The 21,610-nt window shown below is 44.4% G+C and overlaps 1 protein-coding gene across 6 annotated transcripts in view; it reads left to right on the top strand.

Annotated features, from left to right (window-relative positions):
• The window catches only part of ANKRD12 (ankyrin repeat domain 12), a 124,448-nt gene extending 120,767 nt beyond the window's left edge, over positions 1-3,681 (top strand). For all 6 annotated transcript variants that reach the window (XM_056521578.1, XM_056521577.1, XM_056521576.1 and 3 more), the window contains one exon: positions 2,324-3,681. In XM_056521578.1, coding sequence (XP_056377553.1) covers positions 2,324-2,509 — 186 coding nt within the window. In that variant the 3' untranslated portion in view covers positions 2,510-3,681. The remainder of the gene's footprint in view (positions 1-2,323) is intronic.
• The last annotated feature ends 17,929 nt before the right edge of the window (positions 3,682-21,610 follow it).

The raw sequence follows: 21,610 nt of genomic DNA, 5'->3' as shown, positions 1-21,610 counted from the left end.
AGCACAACACATGGGGGGAGGGTTAGATAAAAGGATTGCAGTAACACATGTTTTGCTATACACAAGTGTATTCCCTTTGTGTGTATTGAAACTAAACAAAAAAAAAAGAGGAAAAAAAGCAAATATGACATAATGTCACACCAAACTCCAAAAATGGGCTGGACAAAATTAATATTTGGTTGCACACCCTTTGGAGAAAAAAACTGAAACCAGTCGCTTCCTATAACCATCAATAAGCTTCTTACACCTCTCAGCCGGAATGTTGGATCACTCTTCCTTTGCAAACTGCTCCAGGTCTCTCTTATTGGAAGGCGCCTTTTCCCAAACCAATTTTAAGATTTCTCCACAGGTGTTCAATAGGATTTGGATCTGGATTCATTGCTGGCAACTTCAGAACTCTCCAGCGCTTTGTTGCCATCCATTTCTGGTGCTTTTTGATGTATGTTTGGGGTCATTTTCCTGCTGAAAGCCCCAAGATCTTGGACACAAACCCAGCTTTCTGACACTGGGCTGTACAGTGCGACCCCAAATCCGTTGGTAATCCTCAGATTTCATGATGCCTTGTATACATTCAAGGCACCCAGTGCCAGAGGCAGCAAAACAACCCCAAAACATCATTGAACCTCCAACATATTTCACTGTAGGTACTGTGTTCTTTTCTTTGTAGGCCTCATTCCGTTTTCGGTAAACAATAGAATGATGTGCTTTACCAAAAAGCTCTATCTTGGTCTCATCTGTCCACAAGATGTTTTCCCAGAAGGATTTTGGCTTACTCAAATTGATTTTGTTAAAATGTAGTCTTTCTTTATGTCACCAGTGGCACTGTAGCTCATCTCCCTGGGTGTGGACGAAAGACAAAATTTGATGAAAAGGTGTTAACGAAGGATAGTCCAGATGATGGATAAGCAGCCCCAAACAAGTTCCAAAGATATTCATGCTGTCCTGCAGGCTCAGGGAGCATCAGTATCGGCACAAACTATCAGTCGACATTTAAATGAAATGAAACGCTATGGCAGGAGACCCACTCCTGCTATAGCGTTTCATTTCATTTAAATGTTGACTGATAGTTTGCGCTGACTCTTTCGTCCATGCCCAGGGAGATTAGCTACAGTGCCATGGGTTGCAAACTTCTTGATAATGTTGCGCACTGTGGACAAAGGCAAATCTAGATATCTGGAGATGGACTTGTAACCTTGAGATTGTTGATATTTTTTCACAATTTTGGTTCTCAAGTCCTCAGACAGTTCTCTTCTCCCCTTTCTGTTGTCCATGCTTAGTGTGACACACACAGACACACAATGCAAAGACTAAGTGAACGTCGCTCTGCTTTCAGGTGTGATTTTTATATTGCCCACACCTGTTACTTGCCCCAGGGGAGTTTAAAGGAGCATCACATGCTGGCAACTCTTATTTTTCCACAATTTTGAAAGGGTGCCAATAATTTTGTCCAGCCCATTTTTGGAGTTTAGTGTGACATTATGTCCAATTTGCTTTTTTTTTCCTCCCTTTTTTTTGTTTAGTTCCAATACACACAAAGGGAATAAACATGTGTATAGCAAAACATGTGTTACTGCAATCCATTTCTGTGAGAAATACTTCATTTTCTTGAAACCTTTCAGGGCCAACATTTATGGTCATGACTTTATATGCTAGCTCTCTAGTGTATATTGTAGTACATTTTCTGTGCCCCTTTTACACTAAGTCCTACCAACAAAAGCTGCTGTAGCTGTCATGAAAAAAAGAAACAAAAAGTTGCAGGTTAGTGTACAGAGAGTTTGTGCAAAAATCTGACTCTTCTACGCTACTTGTCTGGTGTAGGACTTTCATATTGTGAATGACTGCTACTTAGATTGGATATAGTTGTATCCCTCTTACACTTATGAGCAGAACAAGGTCTCTAGGATTTCAGCCTCTGGATATAATCATGATTGCTTTCATTTCAAACACATGTTGAAGATAATAGGGGATTCAAACCTAATCAGAACATATTGAAGATAATAGGGGATTCAAACCTAATCAGTCTGTAGCCAAAACTGTCTGGTTTTTCTCGTTGCAACCAATCCAATCGCTGCTCATATCTTCACTAGCTCTGGTAAAATAAATGTGGTGGTGTGATTGGTTGCTATGGGCAAAACCAATCTGGAGAAAAGAATCTCTGAAAAGTTGCACAAAACTGAAAACCCTCATTGACATCAGCCTAGAATTTGATCTGATGGGAAATGAGTTAGAGAAGCCATTGGTAGATTCTGTTTTACTTAGATGTAATTCAGTATGAATTATGTATCTAATAATATATATTTTATTTTTTATTTTTTTTATATAGACATGTTTACTCATGAGACAGCAGCATGAAGCGGCAGCACTCAACGCAGTTCAGAGGTTAGAGTGGCAGCTCAAACTACAAGAACTGGATCCGGCAACATACAAATCTGTCAGCATTTACGAGATTCAGGAATTCTACGTTCCGCTTGTGGAGGTCAATGATGACTTTGAACTGACTCCTATATGATGTTATAATCTCCAGCTCCTTCCATAGACTGCACTTATGTATGTTTAGCTGCAGTCGCTTTGAAAAGGATGGGAGAGCACAGCCTCTGTGAGGAATACCTGCACTGTTTCTGAAGAGGGAATGTCAAGGAAAAAAAACAAGCGCACACAGCCTCTGGGGCTTTCAGGAACATGTGGATTAGGATGGGCATATAGAAATAAATATTTTATATAAATCTGTTAAATCATAGAAAAAATGCATTTTACCACAGTAATTTGCCTCTCTGCAGCAGAATCAAAGCAAATAGCTGGCAGCTCAGGAAGCTGCTTCAGGATAGTAGTGTGGAGCTCGAGGTGACAGTCACTAGGAGGATTGCACATGTCGGTGTAAGCTACTATTGGTACCTGCCTTTTGCACACCAATGCATTACAGTTCACTGGAGAGCTTTTCCAATGCGTGCCATAGGGATCTTACTAAACGTGCAATGCAGGAAGCAAAACGCCCTTCTAAGAACAGCAAGGGTTAAAGTTTCATCTTCTATCCAGGATACAATAAAGTGTAATGCAACGGAAACAAATGAAAAGCTCTGAATTGATCACATCTTAGGAAGATAATGTGTGATATTCAAACAAATGTAATATTGTCTTATTTTAATAACTTATTTTATATGTGTATATATTTATGTGCATTTGTATATAGTATTGTAATTAATAATCCCAAGCTGTACAAAGATAGATATTTTATGTGGAAACCTATGTCTTATGTTTTAATGGACCAAAGTTGTTGTCTTTAGGTTTTGTTTTTACTTGTAATGTGTTGTGTTTCAGTAAGGCATGTTCATAGCCTTATTAAGGCTTATGGATAAAAGGTATTGCATGCACCACTCAGCTCAACACTTGTACCACAACAAATCCAATACCATTTATTAGCAGAAAACAACGTTCACACTAGCCTCCTGCCGATAACCTTTATCATACGCAGATTATTTTTTTGTTCAAATCTTAAAACCAACACAAAAATAAATACTTGTTAAACTTTGGCTCAAGCGAGCCTATTTTTAAGAAAAAAAACACACAAAAAAAACTTTGAATGAAAGTACTAAAATTGTAAATGTTCTATTTTAATATTTACATTTGTAAATATCTATGTAAATATATTGTTTAATAAATTTTATTGGTCCTGTTCAGAAAGCATATGAACAATGTATGTTTATTTTACAAAAAATATTTATACAATCATTTATCGGGATTCAGCGAAAGTGACATGAACCTTTATAGCCCTGTTGATAGGGTTAGCTCATTCACAGTAAAAGTCTACAAGGACAAATGTGTTAAAGGGGTTTCCAGTTTTATAGCCACAAGATATGCCATATGGTGGGGTGCCTGCACTTTGCCCCCTACACTACACATTGAATGGTGCCCGAAGCCATGTGCCATTAATTGTATTATGTTAGCGCAGGGTAACAGTCTCGCAGCTCTAATCATTCCTATTGATGCCATCACTTCAGATTGAAATACCCTTTTAACTATTCACCACTCTTCTCCAGAGTTCATGGAGATTTCATCCACTAAATTTTCAAAGTTTGAAATATGCACCAACCTGAGCTTTTAAACTAATATTTTGTAGGTCCCCCTTATGCTTAAAGGGGTACTCCACCCCTAGACATCTTATCCCCTATCCAAAGGATAGGGGATAAGATGTCTGATCGCGGGGGTCCCGCCACTGGGGACCCCCGCAATATAGCATGCGGCACCCACCTGTTTCCGCCGGAAGCGCTGGAGGGTCTGGGTCCCGACCACGGGAACGGAAGTCCGTGACATCACGACTCCAGCGGCGGGACCCCCGTGATCAGACATCTTATCCCCTATCCTTTGGATAGGGGATAAGATGTCTAGGGGTGGAGTACCCCTTTAAGGTGTCCTGTTGTATCTGCATCCTTCCAGCATTTGCTTGTGTGTTGTTTTTTTTTGTTTTTTGATATTTTGGAGCCAATCTGGAATACATAAAAAAGGTAAAGAAAAGTAAAAGCACACAACCTCTCCTGTTGCTATTCCAGTAGTTAATGGCTCCTTTCCGTTCAGTTTCCATCACCGTGAGGGGGGTGTACCTGATCTGCAACAATGTTAAAGTGATACCTGTCAGAGTAACACCCACATAAGCCTTTGTCAGCTTGTTGTCTCATACTGATTCCTGCCGCCATCTTTTCCCCAATTAAAGGGGTACTCTGGTGAAAACCTTTTTTCTTTTTAAATCAACTGGTGCCAGAAAGTTAAACATATTTGTAAATTACTTCTATTAAAAAATCTTAATCCTTCCAGTACTACTTAGCTGTTGAATGCTACAGAGGAAATTCCTTTCTTTTTGGAACACTGATGACATCACGAGCACAGTGCTCTCTGCTGACATCTCTGTCCATTTTAGCAACCGTGCATAGCAGATGTATGCTAAGGGCAGCATGGTGGCTCAGTGGGTAGCACTGCTGCCTTGCAGTGCTGGGGACTTGGGTTCAAATCCCACTAAGGACAACAATAAATAAAGAGTTATTATTATTATAATTATAATGACGTCAGCAAAGAGCACTGTGCTCGTGATGTCATCAGAGAGAATTCCAAAAAGAAAAGAATTTCCTCTGTAGTATTCAGCAGCTAATAAGTACAGGAAGGATTAAGATTTTTTAATAGAAGTAATTTACAAATCTGTTTACCGTATATACTCGAGTATAAGCAGAGTTTTTCAGCACGATTTTTCGTGCTGAAAACACCCCCCTCGGCTTATACTCGAGTGAACTCCCCACCCGCAGTGGTCTTCAACCTGCGGACCTCCAGAGGTTTCAAAACTACAACTCCCAGCAAGCCCGGGCAGCCATCGGCTGTCCGGGCTTGCTGGGAGTTGTAGTTTTGAAACCTCTGGAGGTCCGCAGGTTGAAGACCACTGCGGCCTTAGACATCATCCAGCCCCCTCTCACCCCCTTTAGTTCTGTACAGTACTCGCCTCCGCTCGGCGCTGGTCCGGTGCTGCAGGACTGTCCGGTGAGGAGGTCATCCGGTGGGATAGTGGTTCCGGGCTGCTATCTTCACCTGGGAGGCCTCTTCTAAGCGCTTCGGGCCCGGCCCCAGAATAGTCACGTTGCCTTGACGACGACGCAGAGGTACGTTCATTACCAACGTACTTCTGCGTCATCGTCAAGGCAACGCCTCTATTCTGGGCCCGAAGCGCGGAGAAGAGGCGCCCCCGGTGAAGATAGCAGCCCGGAACCACTATCCCACCGGACAGTCCTGCAGCACCGGACCAGCGCCGAGCGAAGGCGAGTACTGTACAGAACTAAAGGGGGTGAGAGGGGGCTGGATGATGTTGAAGGCCGCAGTGGTCTTCAACCTGCGGACCTCCAGAGGTTTCAAAACTACAACTCCCAGCAAGCCCGGACAGCCGATGGCTGCCCGGGCTTGCTGGGAGTTGTAGTTTTGAAACCTCTGGAGGTCCGCAGGTTGAAGACCACTGAGGGCGGATGATGACAAGAGGATGATGAAGGGGGGGTGTGGGATGATGAGGGGATGATGAAGGGGGGGTGTGGGATGATGACAAGGGGATGATGAAGGGGGGGGTGTGGGATGATGACAGGTGATGATGATGAGGGTCTGGATGATGACAGGGGCGGATGATGTATTTCCCACCCTAGGCTTATACTCGAGTCAATAACTTTTCCTGGGATTTTGGGTTGAAATTAGGGGCCTTGGCTTATACTCGGGTCGGCTTATACTCGAGTATATACGGTAACTTTCTGGCACCAGTTGATTTAAAAGAAAAAAGGTTTTCACCGGAGTACCCCTTTAAGCAATGCACTTTCATCTATTTGGTTATCCACTTAATATAAAAGATTATTAGCACAAAGAAAACTGCGAACATAGATCATAAATGTAGCAAGGTTAATTTTCTTGACATAAATGCATGAAAGAGACAAGACGAAAATAAAATCAAGTAAAATGGTGCTGTGGTGGAAACTGACAGAAAGAGGGGGCCTATGCATGTGAATACTGGGTATATACCATATAAAGTACCACAGAATGCAATAAATCAACTAATGACTAGCAGCATAAATACCGTGCACTACTCCTTTTAGAAGGAGAATTACAGCAGCAACATGAGTAAAGTGCATAACAGGGTGTATCCACCAACCTAGTTAGTTATACTGGTGTAGCAACAATACAGGTAAAGGGCATTATGCAAGATAAGCAAGCTAATTCATACATAAACATATTGAAGGTGCAAAAAGCATAACTGTAAACCTATATAGTGCACTGGTTACCAAAGGTAACAGCAAGTGCAGCGTACAGGCCTCCCAAACGTTTTCGCTCCTAGGCTTCTTCCGCCCCATTGCACTGTGGGGTTTCATTGTGAGATTGCAGGACGATTGAAATCACCTGACATGCCATAGTAACACTAACCTTATTAGCAATTTTTTACCCATGAACAACATTTTTTTACAAAGTTTTTAATTTCAGAACACTTTGTGTTGGTTATCTTCATGTCACAAGGGCTGTATGACACTTATTCTTGAGGATCATGGCATTGAAGTGTTAATCTGGACAAGCAACAGTCCAGACAGGAATCCAAAAGAGGAATCATGGACAGTTTTAACACGAACATATATGATATGTCCTGTGTCCGCTCCCACAATGGGAAATGTACTCGGGAGCTGAGCGCGCTTCATATCCGTTGGGTCCTAGTTGCTATCTGCGATTAACCCCTTAGACTCTGTGATCAAAGTTGATTGCAGTGTCTAAAACAGTACAGGAATATGGGTGCACTACTGTGGTAGATGTATACAATGACATTGGCTAACCCTCAACACTGATGTTAAAATTGAGACATTCGCCAGTGTATCCTCATATGAAGGACATACCAGAGCCAGCACACCAACGCCAAGGTTTCTCAAAATGGCGCGGGACTTGCTAATCCTACCTGTGCGTGATAAGCAAAACGGGCCAGTGGGCAATTACGGCAGCATTCGGTCGACTCACAGCCTGCTCCCAGGTACCCTCCAGCGTGACTGAGCACACATACAATGGGAGGGGGGAGGCAAACTGCAAGCCCCAACCCCCACCTGAGTTGGCTAATATAGGTGCATGGCCTCACAGGTGCTACCCTAATGCTGCCTGGAAGATATTCAAGGTGCATTAACTATGGAGTTTACACACCTCCAAGTATAAAATTTAAATAAACAACAAAAAACTCGGTCTCAAATGGCTGGAGGTGCTCAACCCCAAATGCGGTTGTGCATTTATACTGGGGGAGCAGATCCTGCCCTTGTAGTCCGTTGCTAGGGGCGATCCCCAGCATAAAAATGGAGCATACAATGGAGGATGCCTGCAGTGGACTACAATTGCCACAATAGCATTAGTGTAGCACCTGTGAGGCCATGCACCTATATCAGCCAACACAGTGAGGGATAGCCAATGTCATTGTATACATCTAACACAGTAGTGCACCTAAATTCCTGTATTGTATTATTCTAATTGTTACACATCCACACCGTCTATCTGGTGTAGGATTCTATTGTGGCACTTGTAGTCCGCTGCAGGCATCCTCCATTGTATGCATTTTTATGCTTGGGATCGCCCCTAGCAACGGACTACAAGGGCAGGATCTGCTCCCCCAGTATAAATGCACAACCGCATTTGGGGTTGAGCACCTCCAGCCATTTGAGACCACGTTTTTTGTTGAGTGTCTAAAACAGGAAAAATACCGTATTTATCGGGGTATACCACACACCGGCCTATAACACGCACCCTCATTTTACCAAGGATATTTGGGTAAAAAAAAGTTTTTTACCCAAATGTCCATGGTAAAATGAGGGTGCGTGTGTGCGCGCGTGTATACCCTGATACACCCCCAGGAAAGGCAGGGGGAGAGAGGCCGTCGCTGCCCGCTTCTCTCCCCCTGCCTTTCCTGGGGTCTATAGCCCTGCTGCCGCCGCTTCTCTCCCGCTGGCTATCTGCGCCGCTGCCCGTTCTTTCCCCCTGACTATCGGTGCCGACGCCCCATTGCCGGCGCCGATAGCCAGGGGGAGAGAAGCGGCGCCGGCAATGGGGCAGCGGCGCTGACAGCCAGGGGGAGAGAAGGGGCAGCTGCACCCATTGACGTCGCCGCTGCCCCGTTGCCTCCCCCATCCCCGGTTGCATAATTACCTGTTGCCGGGGTCGGGTCCGCCGTGCATCGCATAGCAACGACGCAGGGGACGCACACCGGAGGCCTGAAGCAGCGCGGACCCGACCCCGGCAACAGGTAATTATGCAACCAGGGATTGGGGGAGGCAACGGGGCAGCGGCGCCGGCAATGGGTGCCGCTGCCCCTTCTCTCCCCCTGGCTGTCGGCGCCGCTGCCCCATTGCCGGCGCCGCTTCTATCCCCCTGGCTATCAGCGCCGGCAATGGGGCGCCGGCACCGATAGTCAAGGGGAGAGAACGGGAAGCGGCACCGATAGCCAGGGGGAGAGAAGGGCCGGCAGCAGGGCTCTAGACCCCAGGACAGGCAGGGGCAGAGAAGCCGGCAGCGCTGGCTGTCTCTGCACCTGCAAAGCCGCTGCAGTTCATTGATTTAAAGCGCCCGCTTTAAATCATTGAACTGCAGCGGCTTATCGGCTTATAACACGCACATAGACTTTAGGCTAAACATTTTTGCCTAAAAAGTGCGTGTTATACGCCGATAAATACGGTAACTCTGCGATAGCGAAGTGGAGCTGATCAGCTGAGTGAATGGCGGGCGGTCTATTACCCTTCTTCTTGTTGTTGATCGGCACTCCAATGCTCCAGGTAGCCATAGCAGTTGTTTTGGTCACTTCATATACCATAAAATTTTTATAAAAAGCAATCAAAAAATAGTAACAATAAAAATATACAGATTATGATACAAAAAGTGAGCCCTCATTCAGCCCCTTATACCGAAAAATAAAAAGTTATAGGAGTCAGAAGAGGACAATTTTAAGCATTCTAATATTCGTACAAAAAATGTATATATGTATATATATATATATGTGTGTGTGTAAATTAATATATAGGATATATTTTTTTTAAATTGTAAAATAAAACTAAACCTATAAAAGTTTGTATGCCCCTATAGAATAAAGTGTAGTTTGTACTGAAAAAGTGCGCTCCATAAAAATGGAAGCCCCCAAAAGTTGCAAAATGGCGTGCTTTTTTTCTTCCCAATTTTACCCCACAATCCATTTTTTATTTTTTATTTTTTTTTATTTTTTTTTTTTTTAACCTTAGATTTGGTGGTAAAATTAATGTTATTACAAAGTACATTTATTGTTGCAAATAACAAGCCCTCATATGGGTCTGTAGGTGGAAAATTAAATTATTTGATTATTAGAAGACAAGGAGAAAAAAAAAAAAAAAGTGCGAAAATAAAAAATCCCTGCATCCGTAGAATACCTGTCATCAAACCATATTTTCTAAAATACCTCAGATTATATTCCCTAACTACTCCTAATACAACCTGCCTGCCCTTAAAAAAAATTCCGAGCTTTAAAAAGTTCTATATCGTACCTTTCCCCTTGCTCACATTGTGTGAGCTCCTGGCAGGAGAAAGTGGGTGTTCCTCAGCAGGTGCGATGTCACTTAAGCCTGTGAGAGCTGTGCCTCACCATGCCCCGCATGCACTTCCTGAGTTTGGTCTCCTGCTAGGCCCCATAGGAGACCAAACTAACTGTTTGACTTGCGCAGGGAACAGAACAGTGCCACCCAGTGGACGTTTTTTTAATCACATTAAAAACATATAAAAGTTGAGAATTTTAACAGCAAGTAGCTGGAGTCATAACTTTTATTTTTCAATTCTTAGACCCATATGATGGATGGAAAGCTATTGTACTTTGTAATGACACCTTTCATTTTGCTATAAAATGTACAGTGCAACAAAAAAAACTCAAACTTTAACAAAATAAGTTGTAGTAGTATGTTTAAAATTGATCTATTTTGGCACCTATAACTTTCTCATATTTTTTTTTCCATATAAAGAGCTGTATGAGGGTTGATATTTTTTAAGGTTTTATTGGTGCCACTTTTGCTTATATGTGAAATTTTTATTACTTTTTATTGTTTTTTGTTTTTTGATCTGGGATACAGTGACCAAAAAGCAGCAATTTGGATTTTTTTTTTGGTTTACGCCATTCACCGTATGGGATCATAGACAATATATTTTAAAAGTTTGGGCATTTACACACACCACAATACCAATGTTTATTAACTTTTTTGTAAAAGAGGATTAAAAATTTTTATTAGGGGAGAGTCTTATGCACATTTAAAAAAAACTTTTGTTTAAAAACTTAACATTTTTATGTCCCCATAGGTGACTATTTATAGCACACACTTGATTGCTAAAACTGTTCAGTGCTATCTGTGATCTACTTCTCAGAGAAGAATACTGAATCAGAGTGGCAGGAGTGGACCTACCTACCATCTTGACTCATCAGACCCCCACGATTACGCTGTGGTTGGTCCGATGAGTCTGACTAAGCCTCCATTATACTTTAGATGGAGTGATCAGTATTGATCACTGCATCAGAAGAGTTAATGGTGGGCATCTGCGATCACGCTGATGTCCACCATTACCAGCTGGTCCCCAGCTGCTATTGGCGGGGGGCTTAGACTTGGCGTGCATGAAGCGATGGAAGCTCCTGTTGTTGCTTCATGTACAGGATGTAAATGTAAGTACAGTGACCCCCCGACCTACGATTGCCCCGACATACGATCATTTCAACATACGATGCTTTTGGATGTCAGGGCCATCGCATAAACTGCTATCCAGCAGCGCAGACCACTGGATAGCCGTTTACGGTGCCCCGTGTGGTCCGCTGACGATCACTTACCTGTCCTCGGGACTCCGGAGCGTCCTCTTCAGGATCCCCTGCATGGCCGGCGCTCTCAATCGTCGTCATCACGTCGCTGCGCACATCGTCCCGTCATCCAATAGGAGCGGTGTGCATAGCGACATGATGGCGGCGACGGAGATCGAGAATGCCGGGGAAGCAGAGGCCTTGCCGGAGCGTCGGGGACACCTCGGGGACGCGGCGACAGCGATGGACGGCGACATCCAGGGCATCGGTGACGGTCCGTAGCGGCGGGGACACGTGAGTATAACCTCCAATACTAGTGGTCTTCAACCTGCGGACCTCCAGATGTTTCAAAACTACAACTCCCAGGATACCCGGACAGCCGTTGGCTGTCCGGGCATGCTGGGTGTTGTAGTTTTGCGTCTGAAAGTGAAAGTAAACAGTTCCCGGCAGCTCAGTTGGGCTGATCGGGACATCGTGATAAAATCGCGATGTTCCGATCAGCTGGGACGCAGGCGGAGGTCTCCTTACCTCTCTCCGCGGCGTCCGATCGGGGTTTGATTGCTCCAAGCCTGAGCTACAGGCTTGAGCAATCGAGCCCCTATCTCACTGATCCGTGCAAAGCTATGGCTTTTCAGGGATCAGCATAAGAGATCAGTGTGTGCAGTGTTATAGGTCCCTATGGGAGCTATAACACTGCAAAAAAAAAAAAAAAGTGGAAAAAAAAAGTTAACAAAGGTCATTTAACCCCTTCCCTAATACAAGTTTGAATCACCCCCCTTTTCCCATAAAAAATAAATAAATAAACATATGTGGTATCGCCGTGTGCGGAAATGTCCGAACTATAAAAATATATCGTTAATTAAATCGCACGATCAATCGCGGACGCGCAAAAAAATTCAGTCCAAAATAGCGTATTTTTGGTCACTTTTTATATCATGAAAAAAATGAATAGAAAGCGATCAAAAAGTCAGATCAATACAAAAATGACACCGCTAAAAACTTCAAAACACGGCGCAAAAAATGAGCCCTCATACTGGCCCATATGCGGAAAAATAAAAAGTTATAGGGGTTAGAAGATGAGAATTTTTAACATAGAAATTTTCCTGCATGTAGTTATGATTTTTTCAGAAGTACGACAATATCCAACCTATATAAGTAGGGAATCATTTTAGTCGTATGGACCTACAGAATAAAGATAAGGTGTCATTTTTACTGAAAAATGCACTGCATAGAAACGGAAGCCCCCAAAAGTTACAAAATTTTTCTTAAATTTTGTCGCACAATTAATTTTTTTTCCGTTTCACCGTAGATTTTTGGGTAAAATGACTAATGTCACTGCAAAGTAAAATTGGTGGCGCAAAAAATAAGCCATCATATGGAATTTTATGTTCAAAATTGAAAGCGTTATGATTTTTAGAAGGTGATGAGGAAAAAATTAAAATGCAAAAACGGAAAAACGCTGAGTCCTTAAGGTGAAAATAGGCTGAGTCCTTAAGGGGTTAATAACGAGCATAAATGATGGAGGAAATCTAAACCAGCTCAGAGCTGGTGTATATTACTAAGGCTGCTGCACGGGCAGCGCCTCTCAATAAAGCCAACACACTCTTTTACAGAGAAGTGGTGTATTAAATGCTGCTCTTAGTAAATCCTCCTTTAGGGTACGTTCACACGCGCGGATTTTCAGCGTATTTTACACTGCAGATCCGCTGGTGAAAGCCCTGCTCTATGCTGTCTTTACATGTGCCTGCTCGTAGTGGCAATACGCTGCTACCAGCAGACACACTGGGATGTGCGAGTTACAGTATACTCGCACATCGCGGGAGCTCTCTGTCTAGCTCAGTGCAGGGAGAGCGGCCGCGATGTGCGAGTACGCTGCGCACATCGCTGCAGTGTGTCTGCTGGTAGAGGCGTATTGCCAGCATAGAGCAGGGCCTTCACCAGCAGATCCGCAGCTAAATATGCTGCGAAAATCCGCACGTGTGAACGTACCCTAAAGGGGTACTCCAGTGGAATTTTTTTTTTTTAATCAATTGGTGCCAGGAAGTTAAACAGATTTTGTAAATTACTTCTATTTAAAAAATCTCAATCCTTCCAGTAGCTGCTCTATACTACAGAGGAAGTTCTTTTCTTTTTGAATTTCTTTTCTGTCGGACCACACTCTGCTGACACCTCTGTCCATGTCAGGAACTGTCCAGAGCAGGATAGGTTTGCTATGGGGATTTTGTCCTGCTCTGGACAGTTCCTGGCGCTGATCAGGACACAGGACTCACAGGATCAGGATAACATCCAACAGACTTTAATACCAATAATGCAACACGTTTCGCTGCGCATGCGCAGCGAAACGCGTTGCATTATTGGTATTAAAGTCTGTTGGATGTTATCCTGATCCTGTGAGTCCTGTGTCCTGTTCAGCGCCACAAATCCTGGTTTAAACAAAGCTTTTTATCATATTACCCTACTCTTATCCAGGAAGGCTGCAGCCATTGCACCTGTACCATTGTTGTGTATGTTGCTACACAACCCTATCTGGTAAGCGGTATTGAATTCCCCTATCTTCTTACCATTACCACCTACGTTACTCCACAAGGAGCGCTTTTGCTCTTTTCTCTTCTGGACAGTTCCTGACACAGACAGAGGTGGCAGCAGAGAGCACTGTGGTCAGACAAAAAATATTCAAAAATAAAAGAACTTCCTCTGTAGTATGAGGCAGCTGATAAGTACTGGAAGGATTAACACTTTTAAAATAATTAATTTACAAATCTGTTTAACTTTCTGGCACAAGTTAATTTATATTTTTATTTTTCCACCGGAGTACCCCTTTAATGGGTTATTAATCCACACTTGCTGATTTTGCAGTGGACCCACATTGTTTCTGTAGCAAAATCTGCAACACTGGATTCATGGCAGATTTTTTACTTCCATTATAACAGTCAATGCTGCTTATCTTAAAGGGGTACTCCGGTGAAAACCTTTTTTCTTTTAAATCAACTGGTGGCAGAAAGTTAAACATATTTGTAAATTATTTCTATTAAAAAATCTTAATCCTTCCTGTACTTATTAGCTGCTGAATACTACAGAGGAAATTATTTTCTTTTTGGAATGCTCTCTGATGACATCACGAACACAGTTCTCTCTGCTGATGTTATTATAATAATAATAATAACGCTTTATTTATTGTTGTCCTTAGTGGGATTTGAACCCAAGTCCGCAGCACTGCAAGGCAGCAGTGCTAACCACTGAGCCACCATGCTGCCCTTAGCATGCATCTGCTATGCATGGTTGCTAAAATGGACAGAGATGTCAGCAGAGAGCACTGTGCTCGTGATGTCATCAGTGTTCCAAAAAAAAGGAATTTCCTCTGTAGCATTCAGCGGCTAATAAGTACTGGAAGAATTAAGATTTTTTAATAGAAGTAATTTACAAATATGTTTAACTTTATGCCACCAGTTGATTTAAAACAAAAAAGGTTTTCACCAGAGTACCCCTTTAAAGTGCATAGTCCATGACAGGAATACACAACTTCCTGTCAGGGAAAATTCAAGCAAAAACATGCAAAAGCCAGTACAATTTCTGATGATACTGTATTTGGTAAGTTGTATATTTTTGGGTGATATTTTCGCATACAGGAGAATCCCTTTAACCTTTTCGCTACCCATGATGTACACGTACGTCATGTGGGAGGCGCTGGAGTTTGGTGGGCAGCATACTGACCACTGGAACCCCCGCAAGATCCTGCCCTGCCCTCTCCCCATTCTTGAATCTGGCACCCCTCCAGCTGTATCTTCAGCTGTCCCATAGAGATGCATGGAAGGGGCATGTCGGCCACCGGTTTGTGTGGTGGTGGATACAGCCATGTGTACTAAGTGGTGCCCACTCTGTGGATGGGGAGAGCTGGCAAAAAAAAGTGTGGGAAAAAAAGAAATAAAAAACTCCACTTTTTCCATTTTCCACATAAAACACTGTAGAAAAGAATCCACATTTGGTATCCAAAAACATGTATACAATGTGATATATACCCAATTCCATGCCTCAGACATCCCATGTAAGGGTACGTTCACACATGCTGATTTTTTAGCGGGTGTCTGCAGCAGATTTTCCGCAGCGGGGCTTGCGGCAGATTTTCCACAGTGTACATTCCGCCGTGGAAAATCTGTTGCAGACAGCTGAGAGGAGCCGGCCCACTTTCAAATACGCAGCGGAAAACCCGCAAAAAAATCAGCGCGTGTGAACGTACCCTAATGATCAGAACATTTGACAGGCTCTAGTATTTATTGAGCCAATATTTTTTTAAATATGTGTCTTTTGGATTCTGTTGATAAATGGAAGGCTATGGATTTTTTTTTCTAGTCCGTACGATAATTCAATATAGTAAATACAGCCCCAATATTTTATTTAACTCTTCTCAGTTATAATACGTCAGAAGTCAGATCATTCAGGCCTATACTGCTGATTCCCAACCTTACTGGTGTATTATTAGGGTATATTCACATGTAGATTTGTTGCAAGAGGTTCTGTGACAATCAGTTCTATTCATCTGAATATCGCCCAGTGTTAAAGGGCCAGTGAGCAGCCAACAAAAGAGCAAATGCTGATCATATCATTTTGCCCTGCTTATAAATAATTATCCATCAGCCGGTCTCCTTTGTAACTGGGGATGTTTGACTGACAAATGAAGCAAAGGGCCACGCAAGCCTTCCACACAATACACGATCAGCATTCATTTACACCTCACCTCGGCCATACAACAGGGTCCTAATTCAATTTCCTGCCCATAAGTGTTAGCCTAGGTTTCCATAAAGGTTTTTTGTTGGAATACTGCCACTGCAGTCAGAAGTGGATCCAGTAGGTATGAGTATAAGTCCTTTCTTTATATTTTCCATTGAATGGCTTTAGCGGAAAAAAATGCAATGGCAGTTCTGCAAAAAAAAACCTGTGTGGAAACCTAGCCTCTCTGTACAGAAATATGGATGCAGTGAAAATACAGCGATGCCTCTTTAAGAAGCCCATCCACTTATTTACAGTTCCAGATTTTCAGTTCCACCATATATTATATATATGGACATAATTTTCTTTGATAAGACCACAGTTTGGTGCAATGCTGGATGGTCGTCTTAATGAGGTTTTACTGTACTTGTGAAATCGGCTTTCATGAAAAGGTGTGGGGGGCGGGGGGGTATCACCATTAGCTTTTTGTAAAACACTACAGTTTTTATGGCAGTTTTTCCATTTTCACATTTCCATTAGGGAATAATGCACTTAAGGGATCCATTAGGGAATTTCCATAAGGGACCATGCACACTATGGAAATTTCATTTGGAATTGCTCTGCTGCACTGTGCATGATATGGAAGTTCCATAGTAGAAACTCACAGGCAGATTCTGTACATATTTTTCTGCAGATTTTCAGCAGCTGATTTTGCCACCCATTGACTACAACTGGTAGCAAAATCTGCTGTTGAAAATCTTCAGCAAAATATGCATGTTTACCCCCTTTGAATTGCTACATTATACCTTAGACTACAGGTGACTAGTACAGTATGTTATAGCAAGCAATTCTTTTTCTAGAACTTTAATTTTTGTATCCAATATTTTATGCCAATATTTTATTGCGTATCTTTTTTTTTTTCGATGAAGGGATAAACTTAAAACCTAGGACATTTATGGCATATCCACAGCAAATATAACAGTGCACATGGGGGGGGGGGCATTCATCATTGGAGATGTAAAGCATTTTTCTACACTTCTTTTTTTTGTGTGTGCTGTTGGGCGCCAAATTTATTAACTGGTCGCAGGCATTTGATAAATTTTGTGCAGGTACACATTTTCTGAAACTTTACTCTTTACATACACCAAAAAGCTAAGCTAAGGGCTGGTGTAGTTTTAAAACTTTACGGTGGTTTTACGCCTTTTCGCAAAAAGTCAGTGGATTACAACTCAAAATCAGCAGAAATGTGTAAGCCAAAAGCTGCAAAATAAGGACACTTGCGCCAAAATAGCACCAAATATAGAAGAAGAAAAAAAGGGGTAAACACAATGATAAATGCCGGCCATGGTGTATCACAGTGAATTACGCTGTGTATGTAGTTCCTGGAGTTTGTATGTAAGCCGCGTAACTCCTACACTTTGGCTGTTTTCGGCTTCGACCACCTCTGGCAGCTGAAAACAGATCAGAGCGGGCTGGGGAGCATACAAGCTCAACAATGCAGGTCCCAGAAGTGGGACCATCTAGAGGACATTTATGATATATCCTGTGGATATGCCATAACTGTCCCCCATAGGAGTACCCCTTTCACACGCCCGCTAGTAACTAGCCATGGGTTTCCCGCTGCAGGAGGGAAAGCCGTGTCATTTGAATGGGTCTGCGGACAGTTTGCAAATCTGACACTATTGCGGACTGTCTGTGGACCCATTTAAATCAATGGTATCGTAACTCACAGCAGGGTTCCCGCAGCGGGCAACTCGCTGCTAGTAATAGCTTGTGAGCGCACCCTAAGGCTAGGTTTCCACTTGGTTTTTTTCTGGCAGTTTTTGGAATACAGCCACGGCAGTTTTTGAGCCAAAGCCAGAAGTGTATTCAAAAGGAATAGGACATATAAAGGAAGGACTTACACTTCTCCTCCCTCATGGATCCACTTCTGACATTGGCTCAAAAACTGCAGTGGTAGTATTCCAAAAACTGCCAGAAAAAAAACCAAGTGGAAACCTAGCCTAAAGGTGTCTTTCACATGCAGTTTTTGTTGTGGCAGTTTTCATTAACTTTTTGAGAAAAAGACAGAAGTGAACCCAGCAGGAAAGAAAAGTATGAGTCCTATATATTTCCCATGTTTTTTTCCTATTCTGGCTTTCGTTCAAAAACCAAATGAAAACTGTCACAAAGGGGGAGATTTATCAAAAACTGCAGAGGAAGAGTGGTGCAGTTGCCCATGGCAACCAATCAGATTGCTTCTTTCATTTTTCACAGGTCCTTTTAAAATGAAAGAAGCGATCTGATTGGTTGCCATGGGCAACTGCACAACTCTTCCTCTGCATAGTTTTTGATAAATCTCCCCCAAAATGCTTTGTGTCAGGGTGATTTCAGATTAGGGTTTTTCTTTCCATAAAAACTTCAAAAAACCTGAAAAATACATATACTAATATACACTAATTTGGTGGAAAAATCACTTCCAAAACACTTCCAAAAGTAGGGGAGTTTTAGCAAAACCTGTGCAAAGGAAAAGTTGCCCATAGCAACCAATCAGATCACTTCTTTCATTTTGCAGAGGCTTTGTTAAAAATGAAAGACGTGAGCTGATTGGTTGCTATGGACAACTTTTCCTCTGGACAGGTTTTGAAAAATCTCCCCCAGTATGTCTGAAGGAAGCCTAAGGCTAGGTTCACACTGCAGAATCTCCGGGCAGAAAATTTCTGCCTGGAGATTCCGAGTGCGGCCAGTGCCGGCTGAATCAGTCGGCGCTAAGACCGTGCGGACACTGCAGTCTCCAATAGACTACAATCTGTTCCGCAAGTATTTCCGCCTGCAGGACGGGCTACAGGACAGGAAAACCAAGCAATTGCTTGGGGTCCCGAGCTGGCCCAGGGCCTCGAGCAGAGCTGGTGCTCCTGCCTCTGTCCCGATTCGCCAGCTCGCCCTGTCGGCCGGCCGGGCCAGCAGTGCAAGAGCCTGGAGCGGGAGGCCGAGACTAAAGCCGCTCGGCCTCCGGCTAGTATTTTTGTGCCCGCCCCGGCTCACCTGTAGATTACAGCCTGTAGTTGCCGGTGGGAAGTGTACTCAGGAGTATGTCCCTGCCCCCAGTGCCGTACAGCTACGCGGTGACGCCTGGAGATTCCGAGTGCGGCCAGTGCCGGCTGAATCAGTCGGCGCTAAGACCGTGCGGACACTGCAGTCTCCAATAGACTACAATCTGTTCCGCAAGTATTTCCGCCTGCAGGACGGGCTACAGGACAGGAAAACCAAGCAATTGCTTGGGGTCCCGAGCTGGCCCAGGGCCTCGAGCAGAGCTGGTGCTCCTGCCTCTGTCCCGATTCGCCAGCTCGCCCTGTCGGCCGGCCGGGCCAGCAGTGCAAGAGCCTGGAGCGGGAGGCCGAGACTAAAGCCGCTCGGCCTCCGGCTAGTATTTTTGTGCCCGCCCCGGCTCACCTGTAGATTACAGCCTGTAGTTGCCGGTGGGAAGTGTACTCAGGAGTATGTCCCTGCCCCCAGTGCCGTACAGCTACGCGGTGACGCCTGGAGATTCCGAGTGCGGCCAGTGCCGGCTGAATCAGTCGGCGCTAAGACCGTGCGGACACTGCAGTCTCCAATAGACTGCAATGTGTTCCGCAAGTATTTCCGCCTGCAGGACGGGCAAACCAAGCAATTGCTTGGGGTCCCAAGCTGGCCCGGGGCCTCGAGCAGAGCTGGTGCTCCTGCCTCTGTCCCGGTTCGCCAGCTCGCCCTGTCGGCCGGCCGGGCCAGCAGTGCAAGAGCCTGGAGCGGGAGGCCGAGACTAAAGCCGCTCGGCCTCCGGCTAGTATTTTTGTGCCCGCCCCGGCTCACCTGTAGATTACAGCCTGTAGTTGCCGGTGGGAAGTGTACTCAGGAGGATGTCCCCGCCCCCAGTGCCGTACAGCTACGCGGTGATGCTCACGCTCCCAGAATTCAAGGGTCGGTGTTACTACGTCCTGACGCCGACCCTAGAGCGTGACGTGCGCGTAGCAACAGCGCAAGCAAGGTTCTGCCCTGATTCAGCCAATTAATTCCTCCTGGCAACTGCAGCAGCAGAGCAGGTACCAGCCGGGGCCCCCGGGGGGTCTAAAGATAACCTAGGGGTACTACTACCTGCCTACTGCCTGAGGGGGTTAATCTGGGGGTACTACCTTCTAACTGGGGGGGGGGGATAATCTGGGGCCCCCAGATTACCCCCCCCCCAGTAGTAAGGTGGTACCCCCAGATTAACCCCCTCAGTAGGTAGATGGTACCCCCAGACTAACCCCCTCCTGGGGTACTGGGGTTACTACCTGCCTACTGGGGGAGGGGGTTAATATGGGGATACTACCTGCCTACTGGGGGAGGAGGGGGTTAATCTGGGGGTACTACCTGCATATTGGGGGAGGGGGTTAATTGGGGGTACTACATGCCTACTGGGGGGAGGGGGTTAATACATGGCTACTGGGGGTACTACCTGCCTACTGGGGGAAGGGGGTTAATCTGGGGGTGCTTCATGCCCACTGGGGGAGGGGGTTAATCTGGGGGTACTACCTGCCTACCATGGGGGTGGGGTCTAATATGGGGCTACTACCTGTCTACTGGGAGGGAGGGAGGGAGGGGGTAATCTGGGGGTACCACCTGCCTACTGGGGGTTAATCTGGGGGTACTACCTGCCTACTGGGGGGTACTACATGGGGGGATAGAAATGAAATGGGGAGAATGTGATTAGGGGGGATAGTAATGAAGCAGGGAAGATGTGAAATGGGTGGTGGATATAAAATGGGGGAATAGATGTAAAATGGGGGGAGATTAAACATGAAATGGGAGGATTTCACTATTTGTTTATAATATTGAAATTGCAATATTTAGGTCAATAATCGCATTCGCACAGTTTCCCCATATCGTGCAGCCCTACTAGCTATGTACCTGGCTACCTAACTACCTACATCAGTGTTTCCCAACCAGGGTGCAAAACTATGACTCCCAGCATGCCCGGAAAGCCAGAGGTCATCTGGGCGCTGTAGTTTTGCAACAGCTGGAGGCACCATGGTTGGGGACTGTTGGGCACCATGCTCTGTTACTGAGTGGGATACCAAGGGGGGCATTATTACAGGCCTATAGATGAGGAGATTGTGTAGTGTTAAGGAGAGCACTGGAAACATGCAGAGTCTAAGATGTTTGTTGTGCAGATGAAGAGAGATGAAGTTTTGGCTGGAAGAAGACATCATGGCGGTCTGAGTCGTACGGGGAAGAAAAAGAAAGAGGACGACGCTGATCAAAAAAGACGTGACCTGTGAGTTCCTTCATGTAGCTGTAATCACTTATATGGGGTATATATCCTGTGTACAGCTGGTATATATCTCTATATGGTCCTGCATATAATCTTTTTTGCGTTCGGAAGGTGGGGAGGAGGCCTCCATGTCAATTTTGCTTGGGGCCCCCAAATTCCTTCAAACGGCCCTGTCCGCCTGAAGAATGAGCAACGCGCCATTCTTCAGGCGGAAATTTCCAAGCGGATTTTCCGTTCACAAATTCCGAAGTGTCAATTTGTGACCGGAAAACCATTCACTACACTATACATTTTAGCAAGCGGAATTGCAGGCAAAA

This window comes from Hyla sarda, chromosome 5, assembly GCF_029499605.1.
Source record: "Hyla sarda isolate aHylSar1 chromosome 5, aHylSar1.hap1, whole genome shotgun sequence".
Lineage (NCBI taxonomy): Eukaryota > Metazoa > Chordata > Amphibia > Anura > Hylidae > Hyla > Hyla sarda.
Note: the sequence above shows the minus strand (reverse complement) of the source record. Positions and strands in the feature narration are given on the sequence as shown.